Source organism: Astyanax mexicanus, chromosome 21 (genome assembly GCF_023375975.1).
Source record: "Astyanax mexicanus isolate ESR-SI-001 chromosome 21, AstMex3_surface, whole genome shotgun sequence".
Taxonomy (NCBI): Eukaryota; Metazoa; Chordata; class Actinopteri; order Characiformes; family Acestrorhamphidae; genus Astyanax; species Astyanax mexicanus.
The window spans coordinates 8416525-8436712 of NC_064428.1; the positions used below are offsets into that span (position 1 = coordinate 8416525).

General features: G+C 37.1%; 3 protein-coding genes across 9 annotated transcripts in view; 2 read left to right on the forward strand and 1 right to left on the reverse strand.

Moving 5' to 3' along the window:
- The window catches only part of LOC125785735 (NACHT, LRR and PYD domains-containing protein 12-like), a 46588-nt gene extending 42883 nt beyond the window's left edge, over window positions 1-3705 (forward strand). For all 7 annotated transcript variants that reach the window (XM_049469802.1, XM_049469803.1, XM_049469805.1 and 4 more), the window contains 2 exons: window positions 1846-1892; window positions 2577-3705. In XM_049469802.1, coding sequence (XP_049325759.1) covers window positions 1846-1892; window positions 2577-3157 — 628 coding nt within the window. In that variant the 3' untranslated portion in view covers window positions 3158-3705. The remainder of the gene's footprint in view (window positions 1-1845; window positions 1893-2576) is intronic.
- Window positions 3706-8719: 5014 nt separating this feature from the next.
- Window positions 8720-14649, forward strand: atp5pf (ATP synthase peripheral stalk subunit F6). The gene is made up of 4 exons (XM_007238238.4): window positions 8720-8860; window positions 9301-9477; window positions 13371-13495; window positions 14529-14649. Exons 2-4 carry the CDS (start codon window positions 9308-9310, stop codon window positions 14555-14557), a joined length of 324 nt encoding a protein of 107 aa, XP_007238300.1. The 5' UTR covers window positions 8720-8860; window positions 9301-9307; the 3' UTR covers window positions 14558-14649.
- A 265-nt stretch (window positions 14650-14914) lies between these two features.
- The window catches only part of jam2a (junctional adhesion molecule 2a), a 35194-nt gene continuing 29920 nt past the window's right edge, over window positions 14915-20188 (reverse strand). The window contains exon 10 of the mRNA XM_049469814.1: window positions 14915-19751. The gene's annotated coding sequence lies outside the window, so the exon portion shown is untranslated. The remainder of the gene's footprint in view (window positions 19752-20188) is intronic.

Genomic DNA, 20188 nt, shown 5'->3' on the forward strand with positions numbered 1-20188 from the left:
ATGATGATAAATCCCATCTGTCTGTACTGGTTTAATATTTCCCAGTAACACTGCAGTGAAGGTCATGCTGGGAGTAACAGTGGGCAGATCACAGAGCTGAGTAGCCACTGATCTGGACCCGTTATCCTAAAAGCTTTGTAGATTAAGATCATCTTTTAAATGTTAGAGAGAGTGTTTATTTAACAGTGATCTCTGTGCTAAGAGTCTTTAGGGCAGGAGAGACACAGCTGGCAGTGTTGTGCTGGAGTGGCTGCAGGTTTTCATTCTAAACAACCAGCAGCTCCCCTGATTCCACTGGTTTAATCACGCTACTCTATCGGTATGAGCTCTAATTATACTGGTCCAACATCACCCTGATTATACTGACAGACCAACTACACCAGCAAACAAAAAATACACCATATTCTACTGCTAGAGCTGCTTATCCAGCCTGTTTACCCCCAGCCTCTCTGGATTTTACAGTGGGCTAGTAATGTGGGTTACAGTGGTTTGTTTATCTTATGAAGATTCTGATTAAGTAAAATAAATGAGAAGTTTGTTGTTTCTGGCTCTTTGTTTTAGTGCATTAAGCCTCGTTAAGATTTGTCTTTAAAATAAGTTTCAGTGCAAGGAAAGCCCACATTAGGCCTTTTTACAGCTCTAAGTGTTTTAGTCTCAGTTCTTCAGTTAGCTGGGTTAGCTTTGTGGTTACGTTGCTGCTGCTGCAGGAGAGAGACCGGTACTGATTGGATGACTACCCCGCTAGTCCCACCTCTCCGCCTTCGCTAAAGTAGTAGTGATTGGATCTCTTTCTAACTGGTCCCTACCTTTCACAAAACTAAATCAGTTCTGATTGGATGTCGTCCCTGCTAAACATTTTCTTCTCGTTTTTATTTGTTGGTAAAAATGTCAGTTAATTTCGTCTCGTTTTTAATTTTTTTAATTCTGTTTTTATTTAGTTATCGTCTCGTTTTCGTCTTGATTAAAAGCTTTGTTGACAAAAACTATGACGAAAATTATTTGTCAACGAAATTAACACTGCTGTACACTGACTACTTTACATTGTATTACAGTTTCATATATTCAGTGATGTCCCATGACAAAATGTAATAAATATTTACAGAAATGTGAGGGTTTACACACTGCATACATTGGCAATTAAATGTGTTCTGATCCTCATCTAAGTCACAACTTGATAAACTTGGGAGTTTTTTTTCCCAAATAACTAAATTTTTGTTTCATCTGTCCATATTATATTTTGCCAGTAGCGCTGTGAAACATCCAGGTGCTCCTTTAAAAACATCACACATGCAGCAGTGTTTTTAGTTATTTTTTTTATTTTGGACAGCAGTGGTTTCCTCCGTGGTGTCCTCCCATGACCTTCATTCTTGTTTAATGTTTACTTATTGTAGATTTGTCAACAACAATGTTAGCAAAACAGACTTGGACCCGTATCTCTGTAAAGCTGCTTCATGAAATTTGTAGAAAAAAAGTGCTATATAGATATAATTTAAAAGACTTACAGAAAACAGAGAAATGGAGAGAAACAGGGAAAAAGAGTGTTACAAAAAAAGAGAAAAAAACTAAGTTAAAGAGAAATGGGAAAAATGACAGAAACAGGGAAAGAGAAAAGTATTGAAATAAACAGGAATAAAGAGAAACAGAGAAAGAGGAAAAAAGTGGGTTATGGTTCAAAAAGAAACATGGAGAAAAAGAAACAGGGAAAATCAGAGAAACAGAAAAGGGAACAAGAGAAAAAGAGAATGTGAAAATGTTTTGTGATTGTCAGTTTAAAAACACAATGTAAAAAATTCACTGTGTGTGTGTGTGTGTGTGTGTGTGTGTGTGTGTGTGTGTGTGTGATAGGTTGGAATATGCAGGTGAAACCTGGATGAAATCAGGATTTAAAAAATGTAAGTACACACACACCTCTATTCACACACACACAGACACTCAAATACACACACACACACACACACACACACACAAACACACACTCAAATACACACACACCTCCATTCACACACACACACTCAAACACACCTCCATTCACATACACACACACACACACACAAACACACACTCAAATACACACACCCCTCCATTCACACACACACACACATTCAAATACACACACACTTCTATTCACACACACAATCAAATACACACACACCTCTATTCACACACACACACACTCAAACACACACACACACACACACACACACACACACACACACTCAAACACACACTCACACACACACATACTCAAATACACACTCATACACGTCCACATACATTTACACACACATAAACATTTACACACACACACATCTCCATTCACACACACACACACACCTCCATTCACACACACACTCAAATACATACACACGCACACACACATACACATACTCAAATACACACACACACACACACTTACATACACACACACTTAAACTCACACATACAAACACACACACACACGCACTCAAATACACACACACACACATACACATCCACATACATTTACACACAAATAAACATTCACACACACACACATATGCACACTCTCTCTCTCTAATGTGTGTTCTTGTGTTCAGACGGCTGTGATCTCACACTGGATCCAAACACAGCACACAGATCTCTCTCTCTGAGTGAAGAGAACAGGAGGGTGGAGTTTGGAGGAGGGCAGCAGCCGTATCCTGATCATCCAGAGAGATTTGATTGGTGTGAGCAGGTTCTGAGTAGAGAGAGAGTTACTGGACGCTGTTACTGGGAGGCTGAGTGGAGCGGAGGAGGAGGAGCTGATGTAGCTCTGAGTTATAAAACCATCAGCAGGAAAGGATCAGGTTCAGACTCTCAGTTTGGAGGGAATGAAAAGTCCTGGAGTCTGGAGAGCTATAATAACAGTTACTCTGTTCATCACAATAATAACAGAACTGCTCTCCCTCCTCCTCCCTCTCCCTCTAACAGAGTAGGAGTGTATGTGGACTGTCCCGCCGGCACTCTGTCCTTCTACACCATCTCCTCTCATACACACACACACTCACACACACCCTCACACACCCAAACACTCACACACCTACACACATTCTACACCACATTCACTGAACCGCTCTATGCTGGGGTCAGACTTATTTATTATCCTGGCTCCTCAGTGCGTCTGTGTGATATAGAATAGTGTGTGTGTTTGTGTGAGAGAGAGAGTGTGTGCGTGTGTGTGTTTGTGTGAGCGTATGTGTGAGCAAGAGAGAGAGTGTGTGTGTGAGAAAGAGCAAGAAAGTGTGTGTGTGAGCAAGAGACAGAGAGTGAGACAGTAAGTGTGTGTGTGTGTGTGTCAGCAAGAGTGTGTGTGCGCATGTGTGTATGTTTGAGCAAGAGCGAGAGTGTGTTTGTGCGCACACGCATGTGTGTGTATAAAAGAGTGTCTGTGTGTGTGTGTAAGAGTGTGTGTGTGTGTGAGCAAGAGCGAGAGTGTGTTTGTGCGCACACGCATGTGTGTGTATAAAAGAGTGTCTGTGTGTGTATATAAGTGTGTGTGTGTGTGTGTGTGTGAGCAAGAGTGAGAGAGTGTGTAAAGTTACTGTTTTATTAATATGAATAAATATGATTTATATATACTGTATGTTTGTGTTGATCGATTGCTGAAATATTTGAAAATGTCTGAAGTTAATTAAATTATGATGTTATATTTGAATATGTCTGAAATAAATGTGGTATAAAGAGGAATTTAGTGTATTTTAGTCTTTTACAGTCTCTGAGATCCAGTTTCTGAAACCTCTCACACATCATACGGAATGTTTCACACTTTCAGCTTCTGTTAAATTCTATTTATTCATCCAAACACTACACACTGATGGAGTAAACAGAAAAAAAAAACTACTCCCTTTAATTCTTTAAAAAAAACTTTACTTCAAATATATATAATGATGACTTTAAAATGCAATTAAAATAATTAATCAAAACAAAAAATGCATTTTAAAGTCATCATTACAGTTTTCTTTACAATTGCTAAAACCCTTTTTTTGTAAACTAGGCTGGTTTTATAAAAAATAATAAATACAATTTACAAAACCACAAACATAACCTGCAAAATACGTTATATATCCAGCAAAATGAAGCACTGAAAACAAAACTACAAATAACATTATCAAACTTTAACACCAAATAACACAAACTCTCCCTCTAACCAACTACACACTGTTGGGCACATTTACAGTATTGTCCTGAAAAGATTACCAGCACAAGGCGGATGAGACTTCTTTCTGTCTGCTGAACAGAAAACTGAAATTTGAACATGGTCCTATGAAATAAGGACATAACATTGCAGAAAATACAACACAAATAATAGAAAACAATGAGATATTTCAAAATATTGATGAGGTAAGCTTATCAATGCTGGAACGTGTTTTGCGCAGAAATCATCTGAGCATGAAGCAGATCTACAGGGAGCCATTTAAACGCAAATCAGAAATAGTAAAAAGATTTGATATATAACTATGTGCAAGTAAGTCCTATACAATCCCACAATTGATCCATACTCTCAACACTGTATAAATTACTGTGGAGTGAAAAAGTGTTTGCCCCTTCAGGATTTATTTTTTTGTTGCATGTTTGTCACTTTTATATGGTTCGTATCAGAGACTGTAAAAAAGATGGACGCCGTGTCGCCGTTTCCATTCATTCAATGAAAATGAAGCCAAAATCTTCCTCCATGTTGGCGATTCTGAAACCCGAGTCTGCGCAGTAGAGACCAGAGGAGAGAGAAAGACTGTGGAGAGACAGCCTACTCATTTGAATAACCCCGCCCCTGAGGGCTGCCTCCACAGAGCTCAAACAGTCATTGGTCCCACCCCGGCTAGGTGTAACCCAGCCCTTTTACAATAACCACACCTTTTTTGAATAGAGCTGTATAACGTTTTAAAAAACGAATTCTGTTGGGATATAAACATTTAACAATATAAGCAGAGGTTACACTAGCTGCTGCATTTAAATAATGGAGGTAGAATTACAGTATATTAGAAAAAAAAAACGTGATTGAAAGTTGTCTGTTTTGCCATTGAAACCTATGGGGATGGGTGAGGTTACACAGCTTTCTGCAGCCGAACAGCAGGGAGCGCCCGACCTGTGGTGGCTTCACTTTTGAGAGACGATGCTCTGTCCACCTATACACAGTCTATGGTTTCAGATCAAAGAAAACACAACTAAACACAAATTGCAGTTTTTAAATTAAGGTTTTTATTATTAAGGCAGAAAAATACATCCAAACCTACAGAAATCTAAATCTAATAACTGGTTTTACGACCCTTAATTGCAACAACTGCAATCAAGTGTTTGCAGGAACTTACAATGAGTCTTTCACAGAGCTTTCACAATTTTGGCTCCACTTATTTTTACAGAATTGTTGTAATTCCGTCACATTGTGGAGGGTTCTCGAGCATGAACCACCTTTTTAAGGTCATGCCACAGCGTCTCAATAGGATTCAGGTCAGGACTTTGACTAGGCCACTCCAGAATCTTCACTGTGTTTTTCTTCAGCCATTCAGAGGTGGACTTGCTGGTGTGTTTTGGAACATTATCCTGCTGCAGAACCCAAGGACTTTTTGGTAAACAGCGGGATTTATGTTTTCATTTATCACAGCAAGTCTTCCAGATCCTGATGCAGCAAAACAGCCCCAGACCATCACACTACCACCACCATGTTTTACTGTAGGTATGAGGTTCTTTTTCTGAAATGCGTTGTTACTTTTACGCCAGATGTAATGGGACACACCTTCCAAAAGGTTTCATTTTTGTCTCATCATTCCACAGAGAATCTTCCCAAAAGTCTTGAGGATCATCAAGATGAGCTTTAATGTTCTTTTTGCTCAGCAGTGGTTGTTTATCTTGGCACTCTGACATGCAGGCCATTTTTGTCCAGTCTCTTTCTTATGGTGGAGTCAGGAACACTGACCTTTACTGAGGCAAGTGAGGCCTGCAGTTCTTTTGATGTTGTTTTGGGGCATTTTGTGGCCTCTTGGATGAGTCGTCTCTGCACTCTTGGGGTAATTTTGGTTGGCCGGCCACTCCTGGGAAGGTTCACCACTGTTCCATCTTTTTACCATTTGTGGATAATGATTCTCACTGTGGTTTGCTGGAGTCCCAAAACTTTAGAAATGGCATTATAACCTTTTCCAGACTGATAGATCTTAATTACTTACTTTCTTTTTTGGTCTTGAATTTCTTTGGATTTTTTTTTGTATCTTTTGATCTACTTCGCTTCGTCAGGCAGGTCCTATTTAAGGTATTTCTTGAGGCAGTTGAGGCAGTTGAGGCAGTAATCAGGCCTGGGTGTGCCTAGGGAAATTGAACTGTGATAAACCACAATTATGTTTTTTTATTATTCGCCCTTAAAAAAAACCTTCATTTAAAAACTGCATTTTGTGTTGTCTTTGACTAAAATTTCAATTTGTTTGAAGTGGATAAGGTGCTGAGGCCAGACTGAAACAGAAGAGAGGATGGAGCATAGTTTTCTTTTTTTTTACTGTAACTTTATACAGTAAATTCTTCTGTTGTTTTATATGTAGACGACTGTGTGTGCATTTGTGGACATTTGTACTGATTGGGATGTACACTGTGGACACTGTTTTTGTGGAAATAAAATATTTTTACTGTGTATTTGTGTGTTATATTATAAATATTATAAATATTTTACAATATATGTATTGAATGAGCTGTCTATTGTAAGTGTAACACTGAACATAAGGACTAAGTCATTATGGTGAATGGAGAAGTGTTTTCCATTTATCATAGTGTTTTACACTGAGCTCATCTGTGTTCAACTGGTTCTTATAAATGTCTATTCATACGATGATTTGTGTGTGTCATCTGAAAACAAACCACCATTTTAAGTAGAGATAACATTGTCCATTGCGTGCATGTGTGTGTGTGTGTGTGTGTGTTTTATTTGTGTGTAGAGTTCTTAGAGTATGAGACATGGTTTCAGCAAATTTGTGTAAACAATCAAGAAAAACCTGTAACTTTGGCTTCTTCTTCTACCTTAGCAGGAATGAGTACTTGGGATGTGCTCAGTCCACTTCTTTAGGTTTTGATAATTTTCCTATACAGTGGTATAAATAGTTTGGGAATCCCTGGTCATTTTCATGTTTTTACTTTATTAATGATTGGTTGTTCGGATCAGAAATTTCAGTTAAATATATTATATAGCAGATGAACACAGTAATATGTGAGAAGGACTGTAGTCCTGTGGTGTAAACCTGGCATTAGACACGGGCCAAAATGCCAGAAAAGATTCAAAACGTTTAAAAACTGTGACTTAACAAAATCTTTTTTAGGAGAGTGACGTGGCTTTTTCACCTCGATACATGCTTCAAAGCAGTGTATCAAAACACTGTGATTCAAATGAAACGAGGGCACTATTGAGAATCTCAGCCATTTTTCTCTGAGAGTCTGAATCATAAAGTGGAATTGGAACAGGATTTTGAGAGCATTATAAACTCCCAAAATGCTCCATAATTTGAAGTAAACATTGCTACATGAGCTAAATGCAATCAACAGACAGCCGAACAAATGGAGCGGACAGTGATCCACCATGGGTTGCCAGATTGTTACATTGTTATGTCCAGGTTAAACCAAGTCATCAGATAAAACATTTTAAATCCGCCAAAATGCTAAGAAAACCGCTCAAAAACAAAACAGCTGATGTCTGTTTGTTTCAACAATACCTAAATACGATCCTAAATATCACTTTTAAAGAACTTTATCTGCATGTTTGCATTATATATGAGTTTATTGTTTCGTATGATAGGACACGAGAACCAGTGCAATAAAATTATGTTTCTAAACAGTGTAAATTTAACAGTCAGAGAGATTACTCCATGATCAGCTCAGAGCTTCAGTAACTTAAATTCAGTTTAAGAAGTTTATGGAGTTTTAAACACAAAGCATGCGCATGTTAATTATGAGGGTGTGTGCAAATTCACTTGTGTTTTACCACTACTAAGTGAACTACATAGTGTCTCCCTAAATAGCACAACACTAATGAGGGAGTAGGGAGGCGAATATAACCATCTGTTCTGATTCATTCGCTGCTCTACAAAATCTCCGAACTGGGTGGTCTTCTTGTAGGCCAGATTTAATTCTGGAAATTTTCCAGACACTGTTTAGGCTCGGAATGCAGCAAGTTTGTGTTCAATTTCTGTGGGTTCCAGTCCATGTTGGAGTGGAGGGGAACAAAATGGTCGATATGCTGGCTAAAAAGTGTTTAAAACACCTGGAATGTGATTTTACTATATCCCTGAGTAAAGCAGAGGCAAAAGTGATTATTAAGAGACATGTACTGGCCCTTTGGCGGAGTGAGTGGGGGCATGGGTCAAAAGGTAGGCATCTTTTAAACATCCAGCTACAGCAGGTTCAAGTTCTGTTGGGGGTATGGTCAGAAGACTGAAGTAGTGATTTCTCGACTTACAGGTCATAGGTCACACATCACTGAATTCTTTATTACATCTAATTCACAAACATGACACAGGGCTTTGCTGGTACTGCACACATAAGGAGACACCAGAATGCATAACTATTACACTGTGTGAAACATTCTGCAAAAAGACACATTTTATTTGATACATTATTATTATTATTATTATTATTATTATTATTATTATTATTATTATTATTATTATTATTATTATTATTATTATTTGTATTATTATTATTATTATTATTTTAAAAACTGCAGATCATTATCCCAAATTCTTGCTTCCTATTCCAGCTCAGTAGGTGGCGGTAGTGCACCTGTAGTTGTAGACGGCCAACCTCCATAACTCCATAACCTGTAAAGAAGCAGCAGCTGTGTGTGTGCGCTGTGTGAGGACGGAGCTCAGTGAAGGTGACTGAGGATTTTCCCCGTTTACAGCTTTTCTATTCCTCCAGCTGGGCTTAGTTCAGGTTCGGAGGTGCTGCTGGAGGAGAACCGCTGGACTGTGTGTTCGGTTCGGCCTGGGTGGCGGTTATGGCCTGGTTGGAGCGGTTCTGAAGGAGTTAACTGGCTGGGGTTAGCTTTGGCCGGGGTTAGCTTTAGCTATGTTAGCTTAAGTTGGGTTAGCTTTGGCTGGGTTAGCTTTAGCTATGCTAGCTTTAGCTATGCTAGCTTTAGCCGGGTTAGCTTTAGCTATGTTAGCTAGTCTCTGCAGCGGTTCCGAGGCTGGGTTATTAGCGGTCTAGCTGAGTGTTTTCTGCTGGGAGCAGCAGCGCTGTGTTCGGTTTGAGCTTGGTTCCCGGGCCGCTGTTGGAGTAATAATCTGTATTTTGTGTATTTTCTGCTCTCAGGAACAGAATGGCGCTGCACCGGCTCTTCCAGCTCTCCTCGCTGCTGGGCTCGGCGCTCAGGGTGACTTTCAGGAGGAACATTGGGATCTCCGCCGTGCTCTTCAACCGGGCCAAGGAGCTCGACCCCGTCCAGAAAATGTTCGTGGACAAAATCCGCGAATACAACTCCAAGAGCAAGTCAGTCCCACATTTACTGCCTTATTTACTGATTACAATAGCTGCTAAAGCTGATATAAACTGAACTCAAAATAGAGTTTAACTCCAGACCAGCTGTAACTGCTGTCTGATGTTTGATAGTTAGTTATCTAACTCTAAAGTAGCTGTGAAGTTGGTCTTCCAGACGAAAACATACAATATCCCAGCAGTATACTTACAGGTAAATCAAATCAATCTTAACCAGTATATTGTACAGGTGCTTCTCAAATAAAAAATAAGATTATCATCCACAAGTTAATATATTTCAGTAATCAAGTTAAGAAAGTAAGTTTAAGTTCTTTAGATCCAGTCGATGACAAAAGATGTAAACTTCTAGTGAATTAAAAACTTTGCAAACAGTCTGTCTATTGCAATAGCATACCTGTCAAGTCTCCCGTTTTGGCCGGGAAACTACCGTATTTTACTCCTCTTGCCCGCCGTCCTCCCGTATTAGTATTTTCCCGTAAATTTCCCGTATTATATTAAAAAAACAAATTTTATTATTGAGGCGACAGGGCACTGGTCACTGTGTGTCTCTTAACCAATGGTAGTGCCGGTTCAAGGAGAAAGTCCCGCCTTTCAGGTGAAACAGCCAATCAGGTTCCTGGTTTTGCGGAGCGCAATGTAGGAAAGCCCCGCCCCCCTCACTGTAAAGCATATCTGGATATATAGCGAGGTAACGGAGCTAAACATGTAAACTATGATGACGTTGTTTCTGAAACAGACAGATCAAACCGACTGTGTGCTTAAGAAAATACAGCTTGTGACTCAGTTAGCTTAACTTTACAATTAGATGTTCAACCTGCCCTGATCAGCCAATAACTATTTCATTTTCAAACTGTGTTTATTAATTTAGGATTGCAGGCCTACTGTAAGCTATAATGAACGAAACTGTATTGATTTTATTAGTTCAGGGCTAGTTTAAAATATTGTGGTGTAATTTATTATTTAGAAGGGGCAGAAGAGATGGTTGATCTGGAGAGAGAGAAAATGTGAAGAGGGCTGAAATTAACTGAATTGATCAGTCCAGTCCTGATCAATAGTAAGAAGTATTAATGAAATTATTAATTGTGTAGGCCCCTTTGGACTAATATTTACTTATGCAATATATCTGGTCCATGTCATTTTTGTAAAAGCTGATTTCATGTAAATGTCTAGAAAAGGGTTTTACTTAGGCTGTATTATAAGAATTACATATGTAGGAATGTCCACAACATTTCAGTGTCAACAAAGATTCTGATAATCTAATTGTAGTTTGTAAAAGGTTCCCAGGTGATTATTTTAGATTTATTGTAAACCTGTCTTAAAATATAAGGGATTCTGAACCTCGGTTGGGTTGGTGGGTGACTCGAAGCAGGTGATGGAAAATTTCCCTTATTTTTAAGTCCAAAACTTGACAGGTGTGCAATAGAGATTAACTGAGCTTTGGAAGTTGATCAAAAATGTCAGTTTCCAAATTCTTTATCTGTTGTGAAACAGTGCTGGAACATATGGAGTCAATGCTCTCTCTCCTGCAGCATTTACACACTTACACACAGCACATTCACACTTTCCCCATAATAACTAGAAACATACACAGAAACACACAAGAACTCCTGTAACTAATAAAAGTAAAACTCTCTAACTATTTAAAGTAAAATGATATTTTGTAAATTTGTGTGCAGGTACAGCCAGAGAAATTAATGGCCCTAGTGCTAATTTATGCACATTTACAGGTGCATTTAAAAAAATAGAATAACATTGAAAAGTTACTTTATTTCAGTAAATCAGTTCAAAATTGTGAAACACAATACATAGTTGTGTTATACACAGAGTGATGTATTTTACACTTTTATTATTGTTGATTGTGGCTTACAGCTAATGAAAACCCAACTATCAGTATCTTAAAATAATAGAATATTATAAACTTAGCCGTGTGGGCAGTGTGTCAAGTCCTGCTGGAAAATGAAATTCGCATTTCCATAAAAGCAGAGGAAAGCATGAAGTGCTGTAAGATTTTGTGGGAAAACAGAACTGCACTGACTTTAGACTCGATAATAAAACACAGTGGATCAACACCAGCAGATATCAGACATGTCTCTCCAAACCATCACTGATCATCAGTAAATTTTACATTTCATTTGGAAATTAAGGGAGCAAAGTCTGGTAGAAGAGTGGAGAGAAACACAGTCCAAACTGCTTCTGTGTTATTGTACAATATATAGACATTAGTCTTCACATAAACATGAAACGCCCATTAACAGGAATAAGCCAGTATGTCGGCTTTGTGTTTTGTTTTGTTTTTTCATTTTTAAAAATGATTATTTCAGTTCCAGTGTCTGAATATTCTTAGCAATTAAAAGTTCATTGTGCTTGAAAAGGATGTGAATGCATTATTAAGATTTATCATATTTCATTCTCAGTGGCTTTAGGCCTGTTAAAATATCTAAATTGTCTTGTACTTATATATCTTACCTGATGCTGTTGCAATCAACAATATTATTATTATTATTATTATAAAATATTAAATGAATCCAATAATAATGAAATTACAGGACATATGAATAATAATAACCTTTTAAATAATAGTTTTGTAGATGTATGGCATTTATCAAAAGATGATTAAGATTATTTTCTTATGTTGTACCATAAGCCAAAAAATATAATTGTAATTATCGTGATTTATATAATTATTACACTTAATCACACTTATTCCTAGAAGCATGTAGCACCTTTCAAAAATGATAATCCTGACAGACTTTCTTACTCAGCCAGCTAAACTAGCTTCAGCATGCAGTGCTGTATTTTTCATTAAATAGCTACTGTAGTGCTGATAGCTTAGATCTGGACAAAGCTGGGAAAATTCCAGTCCACCTTTTAATGGTGCAGCAAGTTTGCAGAGCCTGGTGCTGTGTTAGAGTTGGTATTTCGCAATGTTCACACAGCATTGCTACTTTTCAGAAAGTAGATTAATTTTATTTGTTGAAATATGCAATTTAATCTTAGACTCTGTAAGCACTTTTCATGCTCTCTCTGACACATACACAGCTGCTGCTTTTCCCCTACAGCACTCTCGCAACAAACTACACAATTTATTCTGTCTGCCTCCCAATAGTACCAGATTTGCAATTTAATTTCTAATTAAAAATAGATTATTGTTGTGATTTACACTTTTTCTAAAGAGCAAGTGTGATTAATTGTGGTTAATCACATATCTTTGTGATTCAATCTAATCATTTTTGTTGTCATAGGATAAACATGTCATTTGTTTTTATTAAATCTTATGTAAACAAAAACAAAGTTTCTTTATCCACTCAGAACAGTGGGATCTACAAACAGAGTACAACACTGCTATCTACTAGAGCTGCAACGATTATTCGATATAATCAACAATGCCGATTATTTAAATGTCAACTACAAATTTCATTGTCGACTAATCGTTAATTTGTAACAGTACCACATCTCACAAAGTGCTGGGGACAAAAGAGCAATGGGAGATGGGTAAATGGCTCACTCACACAGGTTACACTCCACTCTGTTGTCACTGTTGTTTGGAAATTGATACAGTATTGCAAAATAAAATATTGTGATACAGTATTCTATAACTTTTTACACCCCAAGTGTTTCTGCTTGGCTGGAATAAAAACCTGCAGCCACACCGTGTGGATGTGGACATGTTTGAAATAAGCATCAGTTTACAAACTGAAAATATTGAGACTGGATTTGGGCTTTTTTTTTTTTTTAATGAGAGTTCTGCAGAATCCACACTTTATTATATACAGTATTTAAAATATAGTTCAGTGTGGATTCGTTGTGATATTGATCCTGAAAATTGTATAGTTTTTGCACTTTTAATTCTGTTTTTAATAATTCGACCCACCCCTTTTTCTGTCTAGGAGTGCAGGTGGAGTGGTGGATGCTGGACCCAGCTACCAGAAGAATATGACAGAAGAAATCACTAAACTGCAGAGGTTATATGGAGGTGGTGACCTCACCAAGTTCCCCGACTTCAAATTCCCAGGTCTGTGTTCCTAATCCCTTTCCATTTTACAATCGGTGTGAGACTATGCTATATTGATTTCCAATATCTGAACTTTTTCTGTGCGTAAATTATATTTCCAAATGTTTGCGGACACCCCTTATAATTAGATGGCCATTGAAATACTTTAAAGGAGAAATTTGGTGTGAAATTGATTTGGGTTGTAGTAAAACATGATTATAAGTACAAACACTTGTTGAATAGCCCACTTTCACTCACCAACAGCATTCCGAAATATAGCACTTTTAGCAGATGCTCCCAACAGGCTTAAAATGCTAGGGATATGGGCATAGCATTATCCATGCAAGTAAATAGCTATTTTACACCATTAACAAGCTTAATGTAGCTCAACACTTCATTGGTAAAATTCTGTTATCTTGCAATCAAGCTATGGTAACTATACCCCAATCACTAGCATTATAAGCCTGTTGGGAGCATTGGCTGAAAGTGCTGTATTTCAGAATGTGGGGCTGTTTGACAGAAGTTTTATGCGTCATCATGTTTAACTAAAACCCAAGTCCTTTTCACACCTTAGTTTTCCTTTTAAGTTGCACTTCATGCGTGCACAGCCTGTAAAGTCCACATAGAGAATAAAATATGGGGCTCTAATCTTTTGAGGTGGTGGTCATCAAAAACCCTGACCTCACTACTCTAGTTGCAGAGTGCAATCATTTCATCACAGCAATGCTCTAAAATGTAGTATAAAGTCTTACCTGGAAAATTAACCCTCACTCTCAACTGCACAATCAATACCGTTGAGTCTCCATATAGTTTGTGTTCCAAGGGTTACACACAAACATTTATTAAAGGTAGAAATTGGGGCTTACTTGACCAGTCAAATTAAAAAAAAAGTTTTACAAATGTTTAATCAATAAATAGAAAGGGGTAAAATATTTGAATAGTTTAAGATTCCTCAAACTTCTTAATCTCTGTGATCAATATTGATGAGTCACTTCATTTGAAATCTGCTTGTTTTTTATGCCTGTCCCCTAAACCTCTGCTTTTCTCCTAACAGAGCCCAAGCTGGAGGAAGTGGCCAAGTGAGTGTTCCTCTGACGAGAGCTACATATATTTCTGTCTCATTCTGAATGGTTGAAGTAAATATTTAATAAACATCGTTGGTGTAAAAATGTGAATGTATGTTTTATTCTTCTTGTGGTTTGATTGCATGCATGTCTGTATGCGTGTGACGCGAACTGTGACTGAAATGTCGCAATTAATTAATTATTCTTTTTCTGAGAAAAACAAGAAATAGGAGTATAAACAAACCTTAAGCGGTATACTTTTTAGATTACACAGTGTAGCTACCCAGCGAATCAAAACATTCATCTCAAAGACAAGGTAGGATGTGCAAAGAATGATGCAGCTCAAAATTACACATAATTCACACTTTATTATATAAAAAAAACACAATACTGACTTAAACATACAGCAAATCATTCATTCACTGGATCACACCCATGCATTCCATTTTGAAAGAAAAAAAAAACAAACAAACAAAATAAAATACTGTACAACATGGAGAAAGGCACAAGTTCAAATATTGTCTCAACAAACATCACCGAATAGATAATTCCACTCCTGGGTGATAAAAACTGCAAAGCTAGATATTCTTGGGTTAATCGACCTGTTGCAGAGTTAATACATAATGATGAACACTGCCTGTCAGTTTTGGGAACATCTTGCTGCGCCTTCTTTTAAAACATTCAGAGTGAGGTTGGGTTTTATTTTTAGTGATGGATTTTATTTTTACCATAGATTTGTCATAAACAGTCATTTATAAATCCTTAATTTATACGCTTGTTGCAAAAGTGGTTGTACCTGGAAGGAGGTGTCTTATTGATATACTGTTTGTAGAAGATAAAGGCTACCAGGAGCCATAAATGATTTAACACGTAAAGCTGCAACATGCCAGATGTGTCAGCATGGAGTTGTAGAAGTTCCTAATGGAGTCCTGTGATAATCCATCCAGTACTGCTCCAATATTTTCACACAGTTCCTGCAAATTTTGTGGTAGAGGATTTAGGAGTGTTTACAGTGCCTCCAATGGCATCCCACACATTTTCAGTCAGGGATGGGTTTTTTGATGCAGTATGAAGACAAGTGTGTTCAATGTTTGCAGGACATTATTAACGTATGGTTGGGCAGTAATAAGAATCAAATGTGATTTGCACCACAAATACCCACCAATATTGATTTTAGTTGATTTCTTTTAAATGCAATTCTTTAGACTGTAAGTTTTTATTATAATTGCAGCACTCAACTTTATCATAACCTCTTAAGTCCTCCTTTATGTGAAGAGTGAATTCTGTGTTATTATTATTCACACAGATGAATAAAGCCTTTCAGCTCAGCTTTGAGTACAATTGTGTGGCATATTGCATTATTACCAAGGAAATTGTCCTACTTTGGTCAGTTTGTTCCTTCAGATTTGCAGCAAATTTGCTACAGTTTAAGTGGTTCTCTAGTAGTAAATATATTATTGCATGCTAAGTCATTTTGGAAATTTTGGAAAGCCTGGTGTCCTTCGTTCTCTGACGGGCAGTGTTCATGCTAATCCAGTTAACCCACTAACCAGTGAATGCAGCTCCTCAATAAGGCACAAAGGAATACAGGTAGCATGTGAAACGGCATTCGGGCCAAATTTACCAAAAAGCGCTGTATTATTAAGACCATCTTAGCGGTTAGCCAGAGGCTTTTAAGTCACGTTTATTCAGCCACCTTAACTTGAACCGTGTTATCACGTTTTGTCCAGCAAACATAGTTATGTTGTGCCAACCTATCCCAGAGATCATGCTCATGTGGGATCCAGAAAGCTTGGTTAGTGACGGGATCAGGAGGGGTAAGATCTGGGCCATGTCTGGGTTTTACACTAGGGCTGCAATGATTAATCAATATAATCGATAATGTTGATTTATACAAATTTTGAATTTGGACTAATTGTTCATGAAACTTCTTCACACAACACAAAGTGCTGAAGACAGAAAGACAGTGGATGGTCAGGAAAAGTGCCCAAACACAACAGATTACATATTTAAACATCTGTGCATTTAAGGGACATTTAAATCCCAAGTTCAGATGTTTCTATTGTTTTGAAGTGATGGAGAAAGCTATGACCAGGAGCTGTCAATCGTTAACTACTCAGCTAATCTGTAAAATAATTGACAGATTAGTCCACATCTAGGACTGCAACTAATGATTATTATGACAGTCGACTAATCTGATGATTATTTGTTGTTTATATGATTGGTCAGAGATTATTTCTGCCATGTTCTCCATCTGTAAAAACGATAGAAACAGCTGGACATGAGATTTACATGGCATTTCAATGTCCAGTGTTTGTTTAAAAAAAATTAGATTACTGATATTTAGGGATTAAAAATATAATCTGTTGTGTTTGAGCACTTTTGGAGACGCAGATTAAATTAAGTGTAAACTGTGGGAGCCAGTACTGTTACAAATTAACGAGTAGTCGAACAAATATAAATAATCGTCATTATATCGACTAATCGTTGCAGCCTTATCCACTACAGAAATAAGCATTAGTTGCAGCCGTATTGTACACTGTGCAATGGGGTCTAAAAGGGACCCATGTGAGATTACGGTGGAGTATAGTGATGGAGCTCATTTGAAAAGCCTTACATGGTTCCAGTATCACGCACAGTACAAACCCACACAGCCCAGATTCTACCCATCCAAGCCCCACATGAGTATGCTGGCTGAGATGGTTTTGGTGCCCACAGCTTTCTCTGATTGGTGCTTTCTACATTGTACCAACACTGAAATGTACTTCTTTGGAGAGTTTACTTCAAAATCGTAAAAAATATATCTATTCATAATTTCATATGGCAGCGTAACGTTATGCAATACTGAGGCTGTGAGCTAACGTAAACAGCACCACCTTTGGAAACGTTGTGACGATGTTTGCTGGGTGAAAATCGTATTTACAGGCGTCTCCAATCCTCTAATGTAGTGAAGCCAAGACTGGTTTAGTGTCAGAAGTGGTCTGCTTTAATTCAGGCTTAGATTCTGTGTGACGCAGCTTTTCAGTACTTGTTCAAGCGATATTAAATTCTTATATTTTAGCAACTTACACAATAAACATAAAGGCCTCTCATGATAACATGATTAACATATCATTCAATATATGGGCGTGATCTAAACTTTTTTTTTGCACTGACCTCAGTACTACTAGATAAGCTGGGCGATATAGTGGAAAAATAACTTTAAGTGTATAAGCAATTCTTGATTACAATTTAGATTTTTCGTTCTTACATAACTTCAGTGTTTCATTTGTAAACAGACATTCTGAGATTGATTTGAATCGAATCAATTAACCTCCCAGCTCTAGTGCTAAAGATGAACTAAAATGCAAAATGTGGACCGAAACTTAAGAAAATGTAACATTTGGTTTTCATTAATTTAGCAACTTTTCATATTTTTCATTATTGCTGCCTTAAAAAAAGTGCCTAACTCAACACTCATTTTGATTTGATTCCATCATTAAACAGCTTGTTTGGTAAAAATGTTTAGGTCTTTTTTACTTATTCAATTTTAGTTAAATAAAATCGATTGCCAGATATTGAATGCATACTAACTGTTTGCAAAACTAACTATGTTTAAAAAATCAATTTATTTTGGCTCATAATTATTTCAATTTTGGATATTTAAAAATATTGATTAAATATTATATATTAAAATGAATTAATGGTTGATTTTACTGGCACTAAACTGTCTTTAAATGACAATAATGTCAATTATTGCAATTATTTGTGTAACAATATATTGTCCAAAATATTTTATCATAAGAGGTCTACGAGAAAACAAGGACTAAAACCAATCTGAATGCAATGAAGCATGACCTGTAGTGTTTACATAAATATATATACAGTACCAGTCAAAAGTTTGGACACCTCTTCTCATTCATTAATTATTAAGTAAATAAAAAGTGTTAAACAAACCAGAATATGTTTTAAACTTTCGATTCTTCTAAGTATAACATGTATCTTTGAGGACAGATCTGAACACTCTTGGTGAGATTTTAATCTCAGTGTCTTCATGAGGGAGAGTCACCTGGAATAGTTTTCTCAGCGTCTTGAATGAAGGAGTTCCTGGAGGTGCTGAACAATAGTTGCTGTTTTTCCTTCACGCTGTGAAGCTCCAACACATCCCAATTAAACCACCTCAAATCACCATCTCAGTTCATCATGTTTAGATCAGGGGATTAATGTGGAGGAATAACACTTTTTTTACTGTTTACTACATGATTCCATATGTGTCCCTTAATTGTTTTAATGTCTTTAATATTGAATGAGAAGGCATGTCCAAACTTTTGACTGGTACAGTACATATAAACTCATATACATATAACATCTTTTTATAATGTCACAAAATATATACAGATAAAACAATTGAACTGTTGATGTTTCCAATATTGTACAATACAAGCAAATTTATTAATTAACTGATCAGTTATTTTTCCAATATTTGCTACTTTTATTCAACGATAAATTTGCCACATTCTTCAACCCTTAAATATATATATATATAGTTAGATAATTAGATAGTTAAACTTGACCAAACAACTAAACTGTATTCAATTAATTGGCATCAATTTAGGAGATTTTTAATCGGCTGTTCTCATGTGTTATCATAAGATTAGCATTTATGTTTAAAGTTTGTACTCACTGTGTTTAGAGCAGAACAGATGTTCTAAACAGCAGATGCTTCTGTTAGCTACATAATCCCCGTATCTCCAGTCCAGTCTTGGCTTCTTAACTATATAGAGGATGAGGAGAAAACTGTAAATTAGATTTTTCACTGAGTCTCCCTCAAGCTTGTTGCACTCCAGCCGTGATCTCCTTCATGTGCATTAAGGTTCCACCAGAGGGCGCAGGTGCACAGTGGAGACGTGCACTGTGCAGTATCATTATACTGACTGGGCTCCACATGGTGCTGCTGCACAAATAGTCTCTATTTGAAGATCAGTCAAAGGGTCTTCAGAGCAGCAGCAGAACATGAGATGAAAAGGCTGCTTTCTGTCCCCCGCTGCTCCCCGTCCACAGCGGCAGTGTGAGCTGGCATCACTTATGGCACAGGCCCTTTGGTTCCAGTGTTTGTGTTAATGCTGAGTGTGTGTGTGTGTGTGTGTGTGTGTGTGTGTGTGTGTGTGTGTGTGTGGAGAGAGAATGAGGGTTTCTCACAGCATGAAGGACTGAGTGTGCTTGAAGTCCTGAGTCTGGAAAAGTAAGCAGAGGTAAAGATCTAAATGAGTGTAAAAGTACATTATATTTAATAAAAATAATAAATCAGTACATTCAGAAATCTCCTGGTGATTCATTCCTGTAGACGAGAGTTACGGGTCATTTATAAATGTCTGGTTGCTTTTTAAGGAAAGGGTAAGATTTGGTCATTCAGTGTTTGTGCCAGAGAAACATGGTATTAAAGGTCAGAGAGATTAAGGATTATTAACACATGAACAAATTCATCATGTTTATTGTGTCATGCGGTTATTAATTGGTTTTAATACAAATTACATTGTTTTGAGAATTTAAAAGATGCCCTTATCCAGAATGAGTTATTAACAGAATAAGAATAATTATTAATAGAATAAGAGATTAGAATCAAGATACATCAAGCTCTGATATTGTTTAGGCAGCTAGAAGAAAAGCTTTC

Coding starts and splice junctions, on each gene's coding strand:
- atp5pf (XM_007238238.4), top strand. CDS start 9,308: ATGGCGCTGCACCGGCTCTTCCAGCTCTCCTCGCTGCTGGGCTCGGCG. Junction 9,478..13,370: donor GAATACAACTCCAAGAGCAA/GTCAGTCCCACA, acceptor TTTTCTGTCTAG/GAGTGCAGGTGGAGTGGTGG. Junction 13,496..14,528: donor CCCCGACTTCAAATTCCCAG/GTCTGTGTTCCT, acceptor TTCTCCTAACAG/AGCCCAAGCTGGAGGAAGTG.